Below are 24307 nucleotides of genomic sequence, written 5' to 3'. Positions count from 1 at the left end.
CAGGAATTTCAGAGTTCAGCAAGAGGAAATGCAATGTCTTGCACTTGGGGAGGAGTAACACCAGGCACCAGTACATGCAGGAGACCAGCAAACTGGAAGGCTGGTCTGCAGAGAAGGACCTGGGGGTCCTGGTAGACAACAAGCTGACCATAAGCCAGCTATGCATCCTCTGTAGCAAAGGTGGCCAACAGTATCCTGGGCTGCAGGATTGACTAGATGGAGGAAAGTGATCCTTCCCTTCTGCTCATCATGGGTGAGGCCACAGCTGGAGAGCTGCATGAAGTTCTGGGCTTCCCAGTACAAGAAACATATGGACTTACTGGAGTGAATCCAGGATAGGGCCACAAAGATTAAGGGACTGAAACATCTCTTATAAGAGGAGAGGTGTGACTGTTGAGTCTCTTGAAAAAGTTCAAGGGTTTCTCATCAATGTGGATTAACACATAATGGGAGGAATGGAGAGAGCTGACTCTTTGTAGTGTCTGCTGACAGGACAAGAAGCAATAGACATAAATTAAAGCACAATCTGAACAAAATAAAACACTTTTTTTTTTTCTGTGAGAGTGGTCAAACAATAGAACAGGTAGTCAAAGAGGTTGTGGAGTTTCCATCTGTTGGCGATATTCAAAACCCAACTGGACATGATCTTGGGCAGCCTTCTCTAGCCCACTGTGCTTGAGTAAGTCCTCAGACTATATGAGCTTGAGAGTTCCCTCCCAGCCTAAGTGATTCTGTGACTCTGTAACCAACAGCAGATTCTAGATTTTAAAAAATTTTTCTCCTCAGAGGTGGATTCTTGACCTCTAACACAAATCAGGCATTATGTTTAGATAAAACTCGATTTGTCTCTTTAACCTTGTTACTAAAAAAGCCAGCCATCTGCTGCCCTGATTTTCTCTATGCTGTTTCCAGTATGATGCCACCAAGTGCAGTCTGGACGTTCCTGCTCTAGTATTCACTCACCTGGTTGCCTCTCTACTTTCAGAAGGCACCTTCTCTTCCCAGTACACTATTAGGTACAATATGCAGCAACATACATATACATCTGCAGAGGCAGATTTTGAGTAGAGTACACTGCAGAGAAGAGAGATAGGTTTTCAAAATAACCTTTATGTTAGGCTTATTCACATATTTGTTAGTGGGATTTACAGTTGATGCTGTGGGCAGAGGGATTCTCCCTCATATCTGACAACTTGTAATCACAGAAGGCCACATATTTGCCATAATTCTTAGTCTGACCAGAGGTGAGCGCCTTTGTTCTTTCTCACTTCTGGTTTTCTCCACTGTTACTATGAATATAAGCCTGTGTTTAGACAATAATTATCTGGGGAGTAAGCTGCTCTTTCTATGTTTCTCTGTCTCCTGGACTTTCTGGGGCTTCTAACCCAGTGAAAGGGAAGGGAAGAGATCTAGTGTTAAGGACTTTTAAAGTCTTCTATATGCAAGCAAAAATGGCCCCTCAGAAAACTTAAGGACAGGTCCTTCTGCAGCTGAAATTCATGGGGCTGAATCTCCTACACACTCTACTGTTGGTAAGGTGCACATGTGCTTTCAGGCATGCTTTCTTCTAATGTATGTAGCCAACTCTTCTTGAGCAGGAGGCCTCATTGACCTGATCTGGGTATCAGCAGGCATATCGTGTGCTTATGGCAGTACCGTTGCATCATTTTGTGACATTACGTAGGTCACTCCAGCTCACAGTGTTTTCCATATTGGTTTTGTTTGTCTAACAGACAAACCACACTTGCTCATTTGCAGATTGAGTTACCAGAATAGGACTTTCCATCTCTGGAGATTGAGGCTTTTCTGTATTTGTCCTTTGCTAGAGCTCCTGATTCTCTTTTAAAAGTCTTTTTCCATCCTTGCTGAGAGTTTTCTTAATTATTCCCCTAATAAGATTTGGACTGCAACCTCTAACCTTTGGTGTCTTAAGCATGGAGGGCCACAGACAAATAATGTTTCTGCAGGATATCCATCCTGCTAGATAAATGCTATTTAGCTGCTGCTGATTCTTGTGTTCAGGAGAGACTCTTTGTACACACCCCCCCCCCCCATGCACCTTGCACACAGCCTTAATGTGCAAGTGGCCTGACCTTGTAGTACAAGTAAAGACTATCACCGTGGTTTATAGTCACTTCCAAGCTCATAATACAAAGCCAAAGAATGTGTGTGTGTGTGTATATAATGTTCATAAGGGCAAGGCAGTATTTTCCTGTGCTCTTTACCAGGAGTATCCCTTAAGGCCAGGGCCTTTGCAGAAAGAGATATGTAATTTGTCTAATGCCATTATTGCTAGGTAGTACTGTATTATCTCAGCACTTTTATCCCGTGTATGTCGGGGCACTGAACAGGCACAGCTATCTCATTTATGCCTTTTCTTCTGAGCATGAGCAGCTCAGAGTCAAGACTGAGCTCCTCTGTGGCAGTTATTTGTAGATTTTGCTGTGTTGTTTCACCTCCTTGGAGAGGCTGCGAGGGCTGCAGCTCTTCTTGGTTGGTAGAAACAATTCCAAGGAAGCCAATGCTTGTATGTTCAGGGAAAACCAGGTCCTCATGTGGGAGTGTTGTTCTTGAGGGATGGTATTTTTAACCTTGGCCCAGATTTTGTAGCATGTAGGGAGAAAATGCTTATTGGTATTTTGCTTGTTTCTATATACTTGTCCAGGCTTAAAACTTGTCCTTCTTCTTAAGGTGATTTTTTTGATTGAACCTTTGTGAGTCTTCTGCCATCTCATAATAACTATATGGGGCCAAGAAATACAATAGAATAGAAAGCAATCAGAAGAAAACACATTGGGATGAGGTTTCTCTGTTGACATCTAGAAAAATCATCCACCTTTGCCCTTCTTGGTTGTGGCTCCGGCCTGGAACTAGTGTTTGTGTGAAGCCTAATTTAAGGATTTTATGCTGGTACTAAAAAATTAACAGTCTGACTAAAGACAGAACTCTTTCCTGTGTGGGGTATTGGTGCAGTATAAGGTGCTGTAGATTCAAGAATAACAATGCCTGTAGATTTTTTTTGCCTTAGTCATAGTTAACACATACAAGGAGTAACAGTTGAGAACATCTGGTTCTGGCATAGCTGTAAGGTCTTCTACAGACAAGTTTTTCAGCACTTCCATCTCATTCTCTACAGCAACACCCATTAGAGGAAGTAAGATTTGGGTAGCCAAGAGCTGCTGCTGAAGAAACTGGTCTTCAAATTCCTGAAACAGAAAAGCCTTTGCATTGTCTTCAGTGGGCTTTAGATCAGACCCATGGGGTTGTTCATCATCCTCCCCAGTCAATTTTTCCAGAAGAGAAAAATTCACTGTGGGATCTTACATTAACCCAGGCAAAGGTTCTTGCACAGAAAATCTGGAACTGAAGTGTGACACAAAAATATATTTTGACAGCACAGAACCTCCATTAAATAAATGTAATTATATTAACATAAAGGTCTCACAGTCTCAAAAATCTTTCAAGGTAATGAAGTCCTTTCAAGCTTCATTGGATGCTGTTGACTTGAGTATGGGACAGAGAAGGTGCTGGAGCAGGTCCAGAGGAGAGCAACAGGGCTGGTGAAAGGACTAGAGGGAAAGTCTTATAGGGATAGGCTGAGGGATCTGGGGTTGTTTAGCCTGGACAAGAGGAGACTCAGGGGGGACCTTATCACTTTCTTCAACTACCTGAAAGGAGGTTGTAGTCAGGTATGGGCTGGGCTCTTTTTGCAGGCAACTAGCAGCAAGACAAGAGGGCTTGGCCTGAAGCTGCTCCAGGGGAGGTTTAGATTGGATGTTAGGGAGTACTTACTTTCCGTGAGTACTTTACTCACGTGATTAGACATTGGAATGGACTTCCCAGGGAAGTGGTGGAGGCACCATCCCTGGATGTATTCAAGGAAAGGCTGGATGTGGCACTTAGTGCCATGGTCTAGCCAATGTGGTGGTGTGAGGTTATAGGCTTTTCCAGCCTTGGTGATTCTGTGATTCCGTAGACACTGGCTTACCAACAAGACAGTGTGCTCTCAGATCTGGGCTAGCCACAGCATCTGTTGTCTTCTACATGGTAGAAAGGAGAGAGTAAGCTAAATGGAAGGAAACTATGCAGGTGGTAAGTGAACTGCAGGACAAATGGATAAAACTGCAGAGAGTGTTTCTGCAGGAAACTCTGCAGGAGACATAAGAAGCTAAAGACAATGGGGGTAGAGGTATGGGAGGAAATTGTAGGTGTTACAATATGGAGAGGAAAGTAGGATGTCCATAGATGTGGTTGGGATGGGACTGGAGATCTCATTAGCAAACATGAGGAGGATTCAGGGTTTTGTGGTGGGCAATTAAATGAAATTTAGGGAGTGGATCTGCAGGACATCAGCCCCTATTAATTATACTAGGTGCAGAACAATTTGTCTTTGGAAAAACTCTGTAGCTTTAGAACAATGTATGCAGTGGCTATCCAATGCATTTCTCTCCTGGCTGTTTATGGGCCCTGTCTCAGTGCCATCAATTACCTATCCTGAAATTCATGGGAACTGGGATGTGCTGCATTTGGCTGTGACTTGCTGTTTGTTGTCTTGTTCATAGCATGGGTGCAAGTGTGGTTAATCCAAATCACTTCTTGAGCCTGAAGTGCAACATGCTGACAGTCAGTGAAAATCCTGTTAGGAATCTATCAGTGGGTGATTAAGAGATGGCAGAGGGCAGAGTAAGCTGTATCGGTACTGAGCCGGGTAAATGAAGTTCTCTGAAGATCTCTTCTCTGAAGAAGAAGAGGTTCTGTGGTGAGCCTAATCTTGTGAAGAGCATGGCCTTTAATTTCTGTGTAAAGGTCTTCCGTGGTTAGTCCCCTTTTTAATTAAGTTCTTGGTATACATATAACCTAACTGAAACAATCTTGGCTTATGAGGGGGTCAAAAGGGTGTGAGGGCATTCCTGATAGAGGGAGGGTGGAAAGGTGAAGAAATGAGCATAGAAAATGGGATTAACATCACCTAAAAGCACATGTGAAGAGCAGTTTATCTGCTGTTTCCCCTCCTCCTTCCTCACCTCCCCTTTCTCTGTTGTGTGGTGTTTCCTCCTTGTTAGTGCATCAATGATTCTCAATAGATCATTGGGCCAAGTTGGGGACATTGTGGCTAATTACCTAGATGTTACCTAATTATATCAACATGTTTTCTAAAAGATATCTTAGGCAGGATAGACAGAGCTCTGGTGGCTTCCTGCTGTTTCTTAAAATAGCTATATTTGGTCATCTCCTGACAAAAGATTGATGAAGTCTGAAGAGGTACATGGATCTCATCATTCCTCAGAAAGAGGTTTTCAAGGAGATGTACAGCTCTTGGAAAGTAGAAAGAAAAGCTTTTGACTTGAACAGTTTCCCAATACCCATCCAAAGATGTAAGAAAGGGGTTTGTTTTGTTTTGTTTTGTTTTTCTGGTGCTTTGATGGATTTTAGTTTCTCATTTTCATTTGAAAACAATGAAACCACTCCTCTCACTATCTGTGGGGGATTGGAGTGCTGCCCAAATGCTTTCAGATGTACACCTTAGAGGCTGAAGTCTACAATTCTCCCATGGCAGCAAAATCTTAGTTTCCCAAGTGTTTTTATATGAGAACAAAGACTTGATCTGAAATAGGAGCTCAGCCCACTAGACATCACAAGCTGCTGATAGATCCCAGAGGACTTCAAGGGTTTGTTAGAGTTTGGCCGAGGAAATAATGGCATTTTACAGAAGCAGCATCCAGTGTGCTCATCAAGGTTTGTGTCCTGGTTCCTCTTCAGACAAGTGAGCGTGTATGGTAAGATGGGGGAGTCACATTCTTTGCTATACTGAGGGGACCACAACGAGTTTCTGAGAAGTATTGATTTATGAAATACTGTAAGAAAGAGACCAAGATAAAAATCAATAGAGGTGATGTTAGTTCTGTGGTTTTTGATCCTGCTGAGCTTGGAGGATGCTCCTACCATGTAAAACCTGCTCCCAGTGAGCTGCTGTGTGTTTCTGTGTCTCTTGTTCTCTAGTATTAGGCATGTGGATCCAATCACATCTGAGCTGATGCATTGTTCTCACCAGTCACTGAGTTTAGGATTGTGTCCCTTTGGCTGCCTGAACCAGTGTACATTTGACTGCTCATAGCTCAGGGAAATAAGTCTTGGCTATAGCAATTTAGTGTGCAGCTTCCCTGTGTTCTGAACTGAGGCACGTGAATCCCAGCACTGACGAACATCTCCTTCCATTCTCCTGCTGAGCATTAGAACTCTGGTATTAGTCCTACTGTAATTATTGTTTATTCAATTTAGAAACAGTTATTGCATGAGCCCTCAGAGCATCCTTTTAATACTAGAATCTTTCTTTAGAAGAGCCCATGGTCAAATTATTTCATTACAAATGTGGGTAGCTCCATCCTCATCCTTTCAAATTTCTAGACAACCCTATACCTCCTTTCCCTTTATGCAATTATAAATTGATACTGTATAATTTACCTGTCACTTGATACAAGTCTCTGTTTATTTCAAAGGCAATAATTAGAGCTAACAATTGCTATAGAAAAATAAACATCTATTCAATTAGAAGACTGAGTAATTAAGGGCAATTTTTGGTTTCTGTAAGTAGGATGCTCAGTAAGAAACTTGCACCTAAGAACAGAGTAAGAAGCATATTGTAGGATACCAGAAATCTATGTGCTAGAAGAATTGGGAAATGAAATGGAAGTTATTAATAAGAAATTATCTAGACCTTTATTTCCAGATTTAAGATGCAGTTTTCCTGGCTGTAATATGTAAAACTTGCATAGGGTTTATTTCCCTTTCCAACATTCTTTATAAGGATTAATCATTTAATCCTTCTACAGTCCTCGCAATGTAAGTGTGTGATATTATCCTTATTTTACAGTTTTTAGGGAAATCATGTTGCTGTGGGCCAAAATTTAATCTGTTTTCCACTCTTGTAACAACTTCACTGCAGTCAGCAGAGTTAGACACTGTAACTGAACTGATTTAACCCCAATTGAAACTACAATCTTTGTGAAGATAACTGTTGAGAATAAAGAGCAGATATATTACATTTTAAGCATTGTTTTATGCTCCACTTGATATTTATTAATGCTTTTGTTTGCTTTAAGCGTTGATTTTCTAAACTGTCATGCTTGAAGGTTTGCAGATCTTGCAAATGCTAGTGCATGTAGTTTCCTGGAATGAGCGTCCATCCATAAATATGTCTAAGATTTACAATAGCAACCTCCAATTTGTGGGGATAAATTATGTTGCTTGCATATAAAGATCATATATACAAAGCTCATATACAGCAAATGTATACTAAGCTGTTTTAAAAACAGTGTACTTGGGTTTGTTCAGCCCAAGATTTTTTTCCTCCTTTAATCCAGATAGTTTGTTACTCGTACTAGTCTGAGCCCTGAAGTAAACCACAAGTGTTTATGTCCTGCAGTGCCTAGATTAACATTTGCAGAGTATTCATTGACTTGAATTAATTGGCAATTAGCTAACTCAAGTCAAAAGAGAAGCAATATTTCTCTCTAGACATTCTTTTTATTGCTTATCCAGGCAAAATAGATACTACTGGCCTGACTAGGGCTTTTGGCTCAGATTTTTTTTTTAAGTTCTTTGACAGGGAAGTGCAAGCAATGAGGTGTGCAGATGATCTGAAATCAGTGCCTAATTTTCCTACTACAGAAATTTATCAATACTTACGAATGGAGCACTGGGTTGGTTTTATTTCAAAAGAAGATTAAAGACCTCCATTTACCATTGGAAAAATCCTGTGTATTAAATGTAGCAAATATACCTAATTTTCCATTCTACTTCTTAAAGTAGTTATTTGCCTTATGGTTAAAAATCAGGATAATGAGTTACTTGTGTTTAACATTTCTGAAAGACTGTGGGAACCTTATTCATTAACAATGAGTAACAATAAGTGCTGTATTTAAACAACAATGTTGTTTCATTATTTATTAGTCTTTCTGAAAATGATAATTTGTTTCAGATCTTTGTCTTTAGCAGACTTCAACTTTGGGTAGGCTTGAAAAACTGTTCTCTTGTTCCCAGAATGTTTCTTTCTCTAATGAAGAGTTGTAATAATGGGATAAGGTGCTACTATTCATACTCATTCTGCTATTGAACGAACTGTAAAGCAAATATGAAATAATACCAGCTCCAAATTCTTCATGTTGTATTCAGTCTGTGATAGAAAGAAATACTACACAAAATGCAAGGCAAAAGTAAATCAGCCCTTTCTGAAATCCTGTCCTTGTCTGAGAAGTCATTGAGGTGCCAGTTACAATATAGGCTGCTAAGATGCCTTTCAGGGATTCAAAGTGAATATATTGTTTCAGCTGGAGGGAAGCTTTTGTTTCTCCATCCCCATAGTACATTTTTCTTGGGCAAAATAAGGAATTCCTCTGTCTACTGCTTCAAGATGGGCTGCCCATCTCTCCAGTTGATGTACATCTGTCCCTTGCTCATCACATAAGTTTCAGAAAATATCTCCCTATCTTAAGCATCAGCAGACTGGGAGTTTACCAGCAGCAAAATGCACAGGCATGATTGTTAGCAGGTCAGTGCAGCATTAGGCCCTGTCAGGCCTGTGCACTTCCCTTTGCTCTTCTTCCTTGAATGGCATCTTTCTCTCTGTCCTGTAGGGTTCCTCATATGCATTGGTTTTCAACTCATGGGGTTTAATTGTAAATGAAAAGATAATGTTAGCTAACATCCTGGTCACGTTTTCTTATTTACTCCCCAACCTGAAATTAGAGGGCTGGTTCTGTTGCAGTTCAGTGGTTAAGGTAAAAGCAGTCCAATGTTTGCAGCTCGTAGAATCTAATGGCTTATTTGAAAGCCCCAGCATGTCAGTGCCCAAGAGTCCCCAGAAACCACCTACAGATGGAAATCTGAAGTGCGTCTGGAAGAGTGAGTGTGTGTGACTGCCATGTGGGTGTTTGGGGGGAACCTCAAGTGCTCGGTTCCCACAGCATTTTAATTTTTTCGTGAGGACAGACCAAAGTTAACTTCAACTATAATGAAGAAGATGTGCCTGCATTTGAGGGGCTAATTACTCATGAAGCTGACAAATCCAAACTCTATGTGTTGACTGTCAGACTTACTTCAAGCCAAGCCAGTGCAAAAATATCCTTAGTGACATCCTTGTTTGTTTTCCTTTGGGTGCCACACAGGTACCCAAGGTGCTGGCCTGACTGTGTAGATAAGTTTACAAGTAAAGGTCTAACTTATTCATACATTCATATTGGAGGTTTGCTGTAGATTTGAGGTGCTCATTAACATTTGTGTATAAAGGGGAGGAAGAACTGGAAGACCCACAGTCTCTTCCACAACCATGTAAGCATACCTTGAATACTTGTTTCTAAGTGGCCATTTTTGCCACTTCCATTTCACTAGTAGATCAAGGGTTTACTCACATTGTTGCTTCTTATTCTCTCTAAGTGTATGTCATTATGCATAATAACATCTTCAATGGTTTATGTTCTCTGTGTCAGTAAAAGGTCTTCCTAAGCATCAGAAGCCCACAGGAGTTCAAATTCCCTTTTAAGTCATCTCTAAGCAGTTATATACTAGACTGGAATTATAGGACAGAAATAGAAGTCCTGAGTACAAACCCTTCCTGTCCAAGCTCAATTAAGATTTCCTCGTAGTAGCAGGAGGGCTTTATCCTATAGATGAAGTTGGAAAGCATTGTGGTTTTTTGTTAGGATGGCATGCAAATGTCAAAAAGAAGTGACATGGGGAGAGGAGGCAAGACAGAGCAACATATTCTTTTTATCCTAAAATTACGCTCAGTGAATTTAGTAGACTGAAAAGTGCTGTTTTGGGCTTTTCAGAGAGTTGTCTTAAAGTTCTGTCTCCACAAACCAGACAGTGATGACAGGGCATGTTTTTCTGTGATTTTTAAAATACGAATCAGGAGAAGAGGATAAATATATTAAATTTCACATTTGTTTCCTCATTTGGTCCTCTGGTACTGTTGTGTAAAGCAAGAATGACTTCTGGGGGTGGATTAAATTAATTCAATATAAAATCAGTGTGATTCAGCATCAGTGTGATTTTTGCAAGGTGTGCAGTATCTTACACCAGTTGATTAACCTTTTTATTATAGCAAGCAGAATGGTTTAATCTTAATTTTTTAATTTCTGTGATAGGTTAGTAGCCAGAAGGACAGAGAACACTGTGAAGATTTTGTGTACAGCATGGTGGTGTCCCAGAAGTTCATGGTTATGAACTGATGACAGAGAGCTTCAGGGAGGAAAACAGAAAAATAATTTACAGATCTGCCAAGTTCAGTGGATCAGATGTTTTGATTTGAAAGCAATAATATTTGAAGTCAAACCCTGAAGCGTGAGATACCAGAAACCTTTATATTTTCTTCAGGCTGAAGCACCAGTTACCCAAGAGCAGTTGTTTGTCACCCCTTAAAATAATTTGGTCTGCACCATGTTACAGTACAGCACTGTGCACAGATCCTGGGATTCTAGATAAGCAGGAAAGCTAGTTCTGCCAAGATTTGAAAGCATAACTAAGAATGATGTGAAGACTGATGCGGTCATTCTGTAAGAGTAATGTAGATCTGTGATTTGTGCTGGAAGCAGGAAGTAAGCAATTGCCACGGATTGAAATTGTGCACACTTTCAACAAAGTGGTGCCAAGTAACTGCTATCCAAACACAGAGCAAAGCCAAAGAGAAGCAGCATAAGTAAGTCTGCAGCTGCTATGAATGATAAACACAAAGCCAGTCATGCTATGGGTAATACTATGCATTTATTGAATAGACAAAATTCTGACAATAAGAGTGAGGACTGGTCGGACATCACAGCATCTTCACCCAGCTGTGTTTCTTGGCCACTTCAGGCAGAGAACAGACTAATGCCAGACACAGTTTCAAATGGATTTGTCAGTGCATAGCATTCTTAATTTTTCACTTGTTTATGTCATGGCTGAAAGTAACGATGTCAGCATTTAACCAGATGAGACTGAGAAATTACGTGATTAGAAATATCCAGAACATTTAAGCATGCCATAGAAGAGATGTGACTGGAAGAAAGTCAGGTATTTATTTCTCAGCATAATCACCAGTGATTAATGATTCCAAATTTATTATTAACTGTGTAGCAAAAAGATAGACAAGTATCTGCAGGAGATTGCTGGAGTCACTGGGGACAGTTTGTAGTAGGGCATTCATCCTTCAGTAAGTCTGAAGTCCTGTGTTGATTGTATTGCTGGACTGCAGATCTGTTGTGTTTGATTTGCTGATAAAGCAACATGTTTGACTATGTGGTTTGTGTTAGGAGGGGTCTTTACCTACAACCCAACTTATGAGCACAGAGCTGAACTAGAATTTTTCTTACTGTGTAATGTCATTGCTCATAAATGTTCTGTGAAGCCCGGCAGGTCTCAGTGACACCAAGGAAGTGCCATTTCTTCTTACTTCAGTTATAACTGAATTAAACTAAATGGGAATTTGGCATATTGTATGTGGAATGGGATGGGATTTAGCCTATAGGGTGTTGTGCTGCATGTGCACAGGGGACTATCTTAAACTCACTTGTGGAAGATACCTCAGTGTGCTTTCATGCAAGTCAACAGATTTAGGTCAAAATTTTCAGTTTTCATGCATATTACCTATCTTTTTTAATTCTTGGTGATTTGTTCCATATTTTTGTGGTAGCTCAGACATCCTGATGCTGTCAGAGTTATCCATATCCTTTTGTTAATATAATAATTTAACAGCATTCTAAGTTAGCTGAGGACAAGTATTTAGTAAATAAAAACAAAAGAAATTAGGGTGGTATCAGCGTATGTTCTTGTTTCTCCATGCCACAATTGCATTAATCACAGTGTTAACTTCATACAGCAGGGTAAGTTAAAACAGTAAGGGAAAGCAGCTTTTTATTTAAGTAGCTTTTTATTATAATTATGAAAGTTTTGGAAGGAGATAGAAAAAACATCGAGGCCATGTTTACACTGTAGACATTTGACCATCTACTTTTGTTGATTTCTGAGCTTTATTGGTATTAGGTGTCAGCAAAAGCCCTTAGCCTGGTTTAGCTGAATTGGCAGAAGTTTACTTCTTACTGGTAGAACACACTCTGAGTCGTAAGAAGTGAAATACAGTGCTTCAACAAAAACACAGCTTTAATCACAAAAATGCAATTTTCAGTTTTCATGCATATTACCTATCTTTTTTAATTCTTGGTGATTTGTTCCATATTTTTGTGGTAGCTCAGACATCCTGATGCTGTCAGAGTTATCCATATCCTTTTGTTAATATAATAATTTAACAGCATTCTAAGTTAGCTGAGGACAAGTATTTAGTAAATAAAAACAAAAGAAATTAGGGTGGTATCAGCGTATGTTCTTGTTTCTCCATGCCACAATTGCATTAATCACAGTGTTAACTTCATACAGCAGGGTAAGTTAAAACAGTAAGGGAAAGCAGCTTTTTATTTAAGTAGCTTTTTATTATAATTATGAAAGTTTTGGAAGGAGATAGAAAAAACATCGAGGCCATGTTTACACTGTAGACATTTGACCATCTACTTTTGTTGATTTCTGAGCTTTATTGGTATTAGGTGTCAGCAAAAGCCCTTAGCCTGGTTTAGCTGAATTGGCAGAAGTTTACTTCTTACTGGTAGAACACACTGAGTCGTAAGAAGTGAAATACAGTGCTTCAACAAAAACACAGCTTTAATCACACAAAATGCAGCAGCAATAAGGATGTTGGCAGCTTTACTGCCAAATGGTCACAATGTGACCTGCGGGGTCTTCATTACTCTTAAGACCTTATCTGGCTGGCAGAGGGACTAGTGGAAATTAGTTCGCTTAGTAGTTGCCAACTGCTGGATGCCATACTAAGAACAAAAATCTCAACAATGGATATCTCTAACTAACCTTTTTGTTTTGCTCTGTTTCTCCTGCAGGGCTTGTGAAGTTGGGGGTTCACTGTGTCACATGTCAGAAAGTCGCGATAAAAATTGTCAACAGAGAGAAGCTCAGCGAGTCAGTGCTAATGAAGGTAATTTTCTAATGGGAGATTTAAAAAAAATACGTTCTTGGCTCTGTATCTTCTGTTCTCTGCAAAACTAATATCTTTAATTACGTATAACAAACATCCCTGTCAGTACTAGGATTATGCAAAGCATGATAACAATAATTTCATTAAGGGGGAGACTAGGGCTGATATTAAATGGGAATATGCCTCTGCTTTGTGAGCAAAATAAAAAGTCAGCTGCAGAGTTCTTGCTTCTCTGCTGGGGCAGATGTGTGTTGGGCATCTTACTTCGATTGCTGATAGTTGTGATACATTGCAGACTGCAATTTACAAATGTCAGTAGGAAGAGATTTAAGAAAGGCTGTTGAACGTGTTGTTTGAATACTTCTACTGCTTGCTCTGCTGCATCAGTTTGTTATGACCTGATGCACCAAGGCCTGTGACTGTTTAAAGCTGATGTAATTCTGTTAACAATCCACAAAGCTGTGCCATTGGAAGCCGTTAGTGTCTGTACAGATGATCCCAATGACTGCAGTGTTCAGAAGAGGTTAATTTGTTTCATACCTGGCCTTGTGATACCTGTCTCCTTTCATGAGTGTCATTCATTGATCATGCAAACCTGAAAAGAAAATAAATACATGCATAAAGCTTATTCATGTGATATGGTGAATAGAAAGGCTAAGTTTAGCTTGGCTGGAGTGAACTCACCTGCACTGCAATCTACAGAATTCCATCAAGCTGCAAATGATGCTAACAAGTTTGCGTGCAGCTTAGAGCACTTTGTTGAGGTAACTTCCTTATGAGCATATGGAACATATATTTTTACACTGCTGTTTGTTATATATATTTATGTGTCAGCTGTTTTCCAGGACAAGTATAGCAACCTTACTAGAAGCAGAAAGAAAATGGAGTTTAATGGCAGATGCTTTCACTGAATGTTACACATACAACATCCATTTATTTTTTTCAGAGAAGGATTCCTAAAGTTTATATTCAATTGCTAATGTGTTTGAGAATTTCATTGAAGCATTCCCTCTTCCACAGTATTTTGTATTCAAATAGTTTTCTGTAACAGACCAAAACTCAGAAAGTTAAATAAATAAGAAACCTGAAACTTTAAAGGGAGTTTCAGCAGATGAATGGAACACGATGAAAGTAAACAAAATGTGTAAATGGTAAAATATGAATGAGACTCTAAACACTTTCAGTATTTTCCAGAGAAAACAAAGTAGGAATATTTTTTAAAACCGTGAGCATTTTGTTTGCTGAGAAATAATGTCTGGTATCTGTATAAAATATTTTACTTACCTCACTGATTTTCAGAGTAGGAGGCAAATCACTTAGCATAGCAAAGTGATCTCTCTGCTCTAGCTGTGTTGCATCACCTTAGTTGTAGTATGAAATCTGAATAGTGAAATGGTGTGTTAGGCCTTTTTTTGCCCAGCTGCATGCTGAAGCATGCCATGTTTTCTGTAAGACTGTACAGCATCCTTCTCAGGAGGAAACTGCATGTTCTATTGTGATTCTCATTTTCAGATCATCCTTGGTGAGATTTTCTCTTTCAAAGATTCTGTACTCTGTGCTCAGGAGGTTGGAAAAACAGATGGGATTGAATTGGTTTGCCCAGTTCTTGCATAAATTTAGTAACCAGATGTCTTTCCAGGAATGCTCTGTTTCTGATGGTCACAGACAGGGCCTGAGAGCAGTCTCTGGAGCCAAATGATTCAAGACCACAGCTACTGTCCCAAGCCAGGCTCAGACTGATGGATTTTGCTTTAATCTATCCTTGGACAGAAAAACTGAATCTGACAAATATGCACAGCTGCCACATGAAGCTGTAACAGTACAGTGCTGTGTCCGTTTATCCTAGAGTAAAAGAAGTCTGCTCTCAGTCCTTTCAACATCTAATATGCCAGGCATAAGTATATACAGCAAGCTGCTTTCTCTGCCATCATTATTCTATTTTGACTTGCTTCTTATAGCCTTCATTTCTTCAGTGTATTTGCAGTGTTTTTATTCTGTATGTTCAGGGAAGTGTACCTTCTTTCTTCAGCTGCTCTTCATCTGAGCTGTGCAGAATTGAGTGGCATTTGGTAAAGTGCTTTCTAATCATAACATCATTGTATCAATATTTCTGGAGAGAAGAATTTGGAATTGAAGCAGCTGGTCTCAATTAGCAGAACTGCTGGTGTGGAGATGATACACGGGTAGGCACAACGCAGCACAGGCTGCAGTAAATGTATCATCAAAGCACTTGCTGACCTATCAAAGGACAGGGCTGCTCAATGCTCATGTGAGATTTTCCCTTGTCATGCCCTTACTTGCTAAACGCAGGCTGGGGAGCAGTGTTCCTTTCCCAGCTCCAGCTTGGGACTGTTTGGGAGCCTGGTTTTTCGGGCAAGGCTACAAATGTACTTTCACAGACAAGAACAGAAGGGCTGGTTCTGTTCTCACTCCAGCTTTCACACAACTGGTAAAAGCTTCAGCTGGGTTTCTTCAACCACACTGTGGCACTCCCCCCCCACACACCTTCCATAGTACCTCTAGCTTCCTATACCACAAATCAGCAGAAAGATTTCAGAAAGGAGTGCATTTTAGGAAGTGTCTTGAAATTGAAATAGGGTTCATTAATTCATTAATTATTTCAGTATCACTGAGAGGGAAATTAGGCCGAGAATACAAGACCTGAATGTGTCCATAAAACAGTAAGCTCCATGAACACACAGGTTCACTATTGATGTGTGCGTTTTGAGTTCCAGAAAAAAATGTTTGATGTTTATATCTTCAAAATGTAAAGGATAAAGCAGATTTTTCCTCTGAGGCAGCAAAAGCGTGTTTTGAAATGTTGAGGCACCTCATGAGATGTGCTCAGAAGAGTCCTATCCTGGTTACTTCATCACCAGTTCTCTTCCACTCCCTTCTTCCAAAGAATAAATAACAACAAAAAAAGCTTTTGGTGATTCATCAGATGAAATTCTGAATACAGTGGTAGTAGAAGCAATGGGAGCATAAAGGTGAAGAGTGACAAGGGGACAGCTGGCCTTGGACTAATTACTTGAACACACAGGCATCCTGAGAAAGCCACAGATGTCCCAGGCTTGATGACTGGAGCCCAGAGCTCTATATGTGTGCCTTGTGTGTATGTGCCTTTTGTTTGTTCTGAGTCCTCTAGTGCTGAGCCTTGAAGTGAGGCAGGTATTTCCAGGATGGGGGATGGGAAGAGACACAGTCCCTTCCACTTTTTTCTTGTGGAGCTTTGTTGAAACATGGGTAGTAGGTTTGGGGCAGATTGGTTGGTTGCTTTAGTGCCTTTTGGTGCTAATGAGCTCTGCTTCCAAAAACATCTTCAAAGGTGTAGTGTGTATTCATAAAGAGGGATGGTCACGCAATGATAATTGTCAGAGATCACCAATTGCCTGAAATCATTGAGTGGAGAGGTAGGCAGCAGGATTGAGCATCAGCTTCTTGGAACAGTCAAGATAACTTACAAAAGCATCCATGTAAATAGGCACTGCTTTGCATAGTCTTTTTGTCATCTCTTGCTCCTTCCTTAGCTTCTTTGCTTTCTTAGCTTCTAAAGCCTCTATTGCTTTACTACCTTGTCCTACTTTGAATCTTATCTTTCTTCTCTCTTCTTTCAGTTGTTATTTTGCCTTTCATTCTTCTTTTCTCTCCCATTTTGTGATTTCTTTCCTTTTTCTCTGTCTTTTCCTGTTTTGCTACATAGTCATCTAATACCTGTTACTGTTTTGGTGCAATAACTGGTGACATGCAGCATGTCTGCTTGATGTGCCCATTCTTCATTAATAAAATTTAGAATTTGGTCAAAATTAGGAAAGCATCTGAAAGAGTAAGTAAATAATCAGAGCTCATGTTTTATGAGAGACTGAAGGGAGTGAGTTTACCTAGTTTGTTGAAGAGAAGATTAAAAACTAACTTAATCACGCCCTGTAAATACTGATAAGGAGGATAGACCTTTGTTAAAATAGGATATTACAGTCTTGGGGACAAAAAGATTATTGGAAACTGATAGTTGTAAACTGTAGGTAGACAGATTAAATGTAGAAATACTAGCCCTATTTGACCACTGGATGAAGTTGCATATTGGAACAAGCCACGCAAAGCTATGGTGACTTTTCCCTCTGAACTGTTGTGGTTTTTTTCTAAAACCTAGATACTAATTCATCTTCAGCTGCTGGACTTGCAGTGAGAATTGTTGAAGATGGTTTCCTAATCCATGCCATGCATTAGCTCTGACTAACTCATCAGTCTCTCTGGCCTTGAAATTGATGTAGCTGTGAATTTCTAATCACACTCTAGAAATCTGGCAAAAGTCACCTCTGTCTTGCTTGTGCAAGGCATCTGCAGATGTAAATTGATGTAGCTGTGAATTTCTAATCACACACTAGAAATCTGTAAAAAGTCACCTCTGTCTGGAGCATAAAGACAGGTGCTTGTGCAAGGCATCTGCAGATGCAGAAATTTAGGCTCCTCCAAGAAAGTTTAAGAAGGAAACACTTGAGAGCAGCATCTTCTCTTTGGAATACCTAATTTTCAGACTTTCAAATAAAAGACTGTAATATTGACTGAACTAGCTGTCCTTAGCTGCTGACTGGAGGCCTGGTCTGCAGCAGTCATTACCAGAATAGCAGAAGTGCCAGGGAGAAGCTAAATCTGAGATGGAAGCAGAGTGAATAACATACCTTTGTTCAAATGCAATTTTGATAATAACAAGGCCAGTTTCCCTGATATTAGCAAAGCTAACCTCATCAACACCAAAACTGAATTTCCCCAAATATTTTTTGTTCTTAAATAGTAGCATATTTAGGAGACTGCAGTGGAAATGATGTTAAGCTGCTGATGACTCCCACTGAATTCCCCTGTTGTTGGGTATGAATGATCGAAGAAACAAGACCATATGATTTCACCAGTGAGCTATGTTTAGATTAATCTAGGATACTGGCACACAAGATTTTAGAAATGGTCATTTTAAATATAGCAAATAGGAGGGAAAGAATTTCCTTTTATTAAACAGATAAAGGCTTAAAGGCATTAATCAAACTTTCCAGGACTTCCTGATTAAGAAAGGCTGTGCTAACTTACTGGTACTCATCTGTTACTCTTCTGATTGATTGGCATATTGCTGTGAGAGAAGAATAACCCAGAGGACCTTCTATTAATGGCAAAAAAAAGATGAAAGGACAAAGGAAATGAAATCTCCCCAAAACACCTACATACTCCCGATACTCATATTTTTTCTTGCAGTTGAACGTGCACATTGCAGTCTACAAATGAATATGTTAAAACACAGGTTGTCCCTTCAACGTGTGCTTGTTAAAAACACATATGATCATCTCCATTGTGGTGTATCTTTAACTTTGAGAATTACCACGAACTTGTCTGCTTTTAGCACTGGAAGAGACGAGATTAGAAGCATGTACATGTCTGTGTGTATTTTTGACAGTGCATAGGTGGTGAGCAAACTGCAGCAATGATTGGAACTCATCAAAGAACATGAGTGCACAAACACACTCATCCTCAGCCTCTGTGATACTAGTTAATATTCCAGTAGAAACCCAGTTAGCACAGCACAGCTTTATGTGTGTGAGTCTCTCTTCTGAGACAAAAAATCACCTTGCAATATTAAAAACGTGGGGAAATTAAAAGGATTTTTTTTTTCCCTGGCTCCCTTCTGCTGTAGGGAGTTTGGGAGTAGGGATCTGTCACTGAATATGTAATGGAGAATGTTTTGTTTTAAACTGGAGTTGGTGGGAAGCATTGAAAGCCTGTTCACTTGTCATCTGTTTGAGCAGTTAAAGAAGTTGGGTAATTGTATTTCCTTCAAAGAAGAATCATTCTCAACCTCCACTTTCCACCACACCCACAAGTAACACAGTTTGAGGTATTCTTAAAGAAGGAAATTACACAGGAATCATGAGCACATGAAGTACCTGTCAGAGGAACAAACCTATCAAATGTGCGGAGTACCTTTTGCTTTCTAAAGCTAATATGATCAATTGAGACATCTGGGCAAGGTATAAAAATAATTTGCCCTATATTATCCACCCTACATTTAATTCCATAGATTTTTTTTTTATAGCAGTCTGGCTCAAAACCTCTGTTGTACCAAACATCTTCTACCCACAGCCCTGTGTGTGCAAACACATAGCCATGGCCTACCATCTTCATGCACTGCCTTGGTAATACAGCAAGAAATGTCCTTCACGAGCCCCAGCTAGAGTCGAGGAATGTTTTTTCCATTCATTTCACTTGATCATACCCATAATGCCTGGATAGAGCAATAACTGCTCCCAGAGATGAGATGTCTAAATGTGCTCTGCCATCCAGTCCTCATCTACCTGTGAAGCTGCTGTCAATAATTAGCCTGTAAAACCCCTTTCTGTTCAGATTTAACTGTTTTCCACCGTAATTGCACCATGCTTGCATTTGGGGTGAAACAGACCATAGTTTGACTTCACGTAGCTTTCTCTACCAAAGCGTTTGGGAATTCTCCTTTTCCTTTGCCAGAGCTTAGTTTTCTCAAAAGATACTGATTCACTAAAATTATTTTCTCTGAAATAACTGTGACTAAATGAACTCCCAACATATCAAGGACTAGGTTTCTTTTGAACTCTCTCTGGATTTGTAGCAGGCTGTGAGGGAGTTCTGCTTGCTAGCTGCAAAGCAGAGACTGTGAAAACCCCTGTGATTTAATTAAGGACCAAGGTTAACTTGGCAAGTGAGGTTTAGGTTGTTGTATATTTTCTTTTCTATCCTAAACTCTTCTTTCTGGGTTGCAGATGAAAGGACTTCTGACTTAATTTTACGTTGGTTAATATTTCATTTTCCAGAATCTTGTCTGAAAACCTTTTAATTCTATTTTCTTTGCTCTTGGAAGGAGAACCAGCATTACATCAGGAGAGCTCTAGCAGTAATGGGACATCAATCCTTAAGTAGATTGACTGAGAACAGAATTGGCTCAGGTATTTGACCCTGCATCTATCACATAGAATAAGCACTATAAACATCAATATACTGATCCATCCCAATTAAGAGTCGTAGTCCATCCCTGTATATAGCAGGCAGCCCATTTGAGCAAAGGCTTTGTTCAAAGATTATCTTAATTTTTTGCTGAAACAACTGGGTATTGCCTGTACTGTACCAGCAGTACATCTCTGTTAAGAAGCATTTCTTAGTTCCATATAGCTTATGGGTTTCTCAGCTCAGAAGAGGTGTGTCACCTAATGGATATTTAACTAGTACAGGTGAGAGCCACGGGCAGGCATTGCACTGTCAGTTAGGGGATGCAGGCTCTTTTTGTTTGTTTTGCATTCTTCTTTCCAACATGAATATTTTCTTGGTAATTTGTTACGTGTAAACCAGGCCTCACTTGATCTATACCTGCAGTTCATGCTATTAAGTGGTTAGCACAAATTTAGGAAAAATCTGGGAAGGCTCAATCCCACTGCAATTAACTCTTAGTTCCAGAACTGTCAGATGGAGCTGAAGGCAATATGGCATGGATTTGCTTTGCTGCTGTTAGAGCATGTTGATCTCTCTAATACTAAGATTTTAGGTATTTGGGCATTTCCTCTTTTACCAGTTTTTATCTCTGAACTTGCTGCCTTGCCTCCGGAGATGCCAAATCCATGGTTAGCACATGTTTAATATGCTGGCCTGTTCATGAAGGGCAGTGCTATTACAATAAACCACTGTTTGCATTCCCCTACTGTCCTCCCATGAATGCACACACCACACATACAGGCAACTTCACAGTTTTAGTTCAAGCACCATTTTGAACTAAATGGAACACCATTCCAACTCCCAGAGAGTCTTCCGGGTGCCTTAATACTGAAAGAGCTCCAGCCCATGCTCTAGTGGTCCAGCTACCATGCAGTGTCAAAACTGCAGTCATAGCATGGATGATTCTGCTGCGATGTGGGAAAAGCAATCACTGTTTTTTCAGAACCCTGAACCTTGCAGTGTAATACAACATGGTATGCTCTGCAGCTGCACGGGAAGGCAGGAGCAATGCCTTTATGCTGTGAGGCATAATGGGGGTGTTACCTCAATTATCTACAAACCATAGGAAAGGAGAATTTTAGTTTAATGTTGAACTTCTTCACCTCTTGCAGTGTCTCAGCATGTAGCAATTGCTCAGTAACAACTCTGGTCTGTTACCCTGCATTCCCCCTGGTAGAAATAGGGACTTCTGAACGTGGCAAGGAGTTCTGGAGTGCAGGCTGGCTTTTTCAAGAGTGCTCAGTAATAATTATTAATAATTAATAATAATTAGCAATAGATTACATTTTACAATGTTCTGCAAGTCTAGTCACACTGTCTGTCAGAAACCTGTCACCGTGGATCCTTGCAATTGACTGGAATTTACTGTTGCTCCATGGACAAAAGTCTTGCATGCATGTCTGGATTCCTGTGTGTGGAGATGGTCCAGCAGAAAATGCTTGCTGGCAATACAGACAATAATTTTCCCCAGCTGTGAAATACTTCAGCATTAAGTTACTTTTTTGAGATTTTTCATGTAATATTTCCTTCATAATACCTTGAAATAAACCCCATCAGCCTAATGTTCTTATTGCTTTTCTTAGAGGAATTCCCTCTCTTCCTTCCTGCTGTCTCAGCTGTCCCTGAGTTTTCTTCCTAAGTCTCTTCTATCCTTTGCTAACCTCCTGTTGTCCCTCACAGTCCACTTCAGCACTTTCAAAGCAGAAAGGAAATACACACACAGTAAAATAGTGCATTTTATCCTCTAGGTATTACAGATTCATTTTATCCTCATTTCCACCTCTTAAATCAATCCCTGATTTATCAAATCCAGAAATTAATAATACTTACTTAAGAACAAATGGCTAAGGTCATTGGACACAGGACAGAGTGGCACACAGCTGTTCTCACAGTCATCTGGGGTCATGTTTTCACTTCTTTTTCATATTGGGGTGTAAGTTGTGAGTTCGGCAGCCACAGAGGAGCTGGAATTAGGGAGTAGTCTCATGGGGCTACCTAACAGTACCAAATCCCTTCTGGATAGCAATGCAGTGCAAATTATAGATTTTATTACTCCAGATTGTACCAGAATGAATATCCCCAGTATAAGAGACAAGGCATCTGGGCCCTGCCAATTGCCTAGCAGAACAAAAAGATGTATTCATCAGAGATCTATTAACCTTAAGCCTTCATGTTTGAGGGAAAAGGTGCCCTTGCCCTCCTGCATGGCTGGGCAAGGCTGATAGTAGTGGGAACACTTTAGGTAAAAGCACTGCTAAAAACAGCTTCACTTAGTGTTGAGAAGAGAGCGGTACCAAATACCAGTGACTGAGGACTGTGTCTGCTCGGTGCTGGGTAACAGCCACTTTTTGGTTGTGTACCAAAAGGGCATGTAGTTTATGGAGCCATCCTGCCCCTTGGCAGCATGTCACCTGTCTTCTGAACCAGAGTTTGTACTGTCAAGTGTCAAGAATGGAGCTGATGACGTTAGTGCTTGAGGAAGAGAAGTGATATCACGGATGAAGAAACCTGAAATAGTCAGAATGTTACATCGTACAGGAGTGAAATATTGGACAAATATGTAGAATCATAGAAATAAGGGTTAAAAGATTAGAAACCCTCTGAGAGTTTATGTAGCCCATTGTCCCACTCAAACAAGTACTGCTGTTGGTGTTAGTCCCTAATGTCTAACCTGAACCCCAGTGCAGATATGAGGAGAGAGACTGACCAGCTATCATGGCTGTTGCATTCAGTAATGAACAAGCTTGCATCATTCATCAAATAAAGACTCAGAACATTTATTATTTTTTTTTAATCTATAGGAGTGGGAAATAAAACATAATGCCTTGGAGAACTTGGAGACAGTATTGAATGCTGCAGCCTCATGGTAGAAACAACCAATCAGTGAAATTAAGAGCCATGTCAGGAAAATGTAGTGTTAAAAAGGACAGCAGAAAGAAAATTGATGAGTAAAACTGAGAATCAACAGACTTGCATTCAAAGAATGAGGCCTTAGCACCTGAAAATAAACATAACAGCAGTAGTATGAAGAGGGTTTTGGACTCTGGTTAAAAGGCTGCTTTACTGAGGGGACTCAGAGGCTTTCACAGGCTAAAAGAACCCATGGGAAGGCTCACATCTTGTTTGTGATTTGAATAGCAACAAGAGAGCAACCAAATCAGCAGTGAAAGGAGGCATGATTTCTTAGACCGTGCCTGGAGTCTTGAGAGGAGATCTCAGCGTTATGTAGGAGGGAGCACTAGAAATGGGATCACAAATGCCCTGGGATGGAATAAAGGACATAATTACTGGATTTCTTTGATTTGAATGTTATGTATAAATCAAATGTTAAACAAAGATCAAGTTCTGTAACTGTAGTTTGAGGAACAACTTGCAGATGATAGATGAAATAACGAACATATTGGCATACCTTCACAACACTTCTGAAGAGGTCTTAGCTATTTCTGACTCTTCAATTTCTCACTCTCTCAAATTGCTGGTTTGCACAGAGGCTTGACCTCCATCCTCTGATATAATCTCTCCAGCTGTCCCTTTCATTACAATTTCTATTTCTCTTCCACTTGTTTTCCAGGTGCAGATCCAGTTAGAGATGCTTGGCATCTCTCTGCTTATTTTTACACATCTTTTGAACAGCGATACCATTTGTATCATCCTTGATTTCTTCCTCCCTCTTGCTGTAACTGTCTGCTACTACTGCAAACATATTTTTCTTCTATATTTTGATCTGGTACCTTTATGTACCTTTCTTCAGACTATCCCATAGCTGTTCTTCTTTACAGCTACTGTCATTATAACCCCTCTGGTAGTTCTGTATCCTCAGACCTCAGTTCAACCTTTAGATGCAGTCTCCGTATACCCATATGCCTTCAGAGCTGTTCATTTATCTTTTTATTCAAAAACTTACGAAACTTAAACAAAACTAGGGTCTATATTGTGTGCATTCTTGTCTTGAATAAAAGGCCACAAACCTTGCCATCATATCTAATGGCCTGATACTAGGTCTGTGAACTTCAGTGTGACTGAATACAGAATTTAACACGGCCTGATTTAAAGAAAATGTGGTTAATAGCAAGTCAGAATTATTAGCTTCTTTATTTGCATATGCAGACATAAAATATTAAAGTTACAGTATTTCAACCAGTGTATATGAGTGTGAAGGACCAGGTATTTCCTTACAGGAACATGAAATGTCCTTTGAGTCAACAGACAAAACTGACTTAAAATGGCGTCTCCACGTGGCGCTGAACCCCCTCTGTGTGTGTGTTGGGGTGGGGGGGGGCAGCTGCCGCGGGG

The 24307-nt window shown here is 40.0% G+C and overlaps 1 protein-coding gene across 3 annotated transcripts in view; it reads left to right on the top strand.

The window, feature by feature from the left end:
• BRSK2 (BR serine/threonine kinase 2) overlaps positions 1 to 24307 on the top strand; it is a 320793-nt gene that overhangs the window by 143725 nt on the left and 152761 nt on the right. For all 3 annotated transcript variants that reach the window (XM_010003894.1, XM_010003893.1, XM_010003892.1), the window contains exon 2: positions 12921 to 13015. In XM_010003894.1, the coding sequence (XP_010002196.1) occupies positions 12921 to 13015 (95 nt within the window). The remainder of the gene's footprint in view (positions 1 to 12920; positions 13016 to 24307) is intronic.

Source organism: Chaetura pelagica, unplaced genomic scaffold (genome assembly GCF_000747805.2).
Source record: "Chaetura pelagica isolate M959 unplaced genomic scaffold, ChaPel_1.0 scaffold28, whole genome shotgun sequence".
Taxonomy (NCBI): Eukaryota; Metazoa; Chordata; class Aves; order Apodiformes; family Apodidae; genus Chaetura; species Chaetura pelagica.
This window is presented reverse-complemented; position numbering and strand designations above follow the sequence as displayed.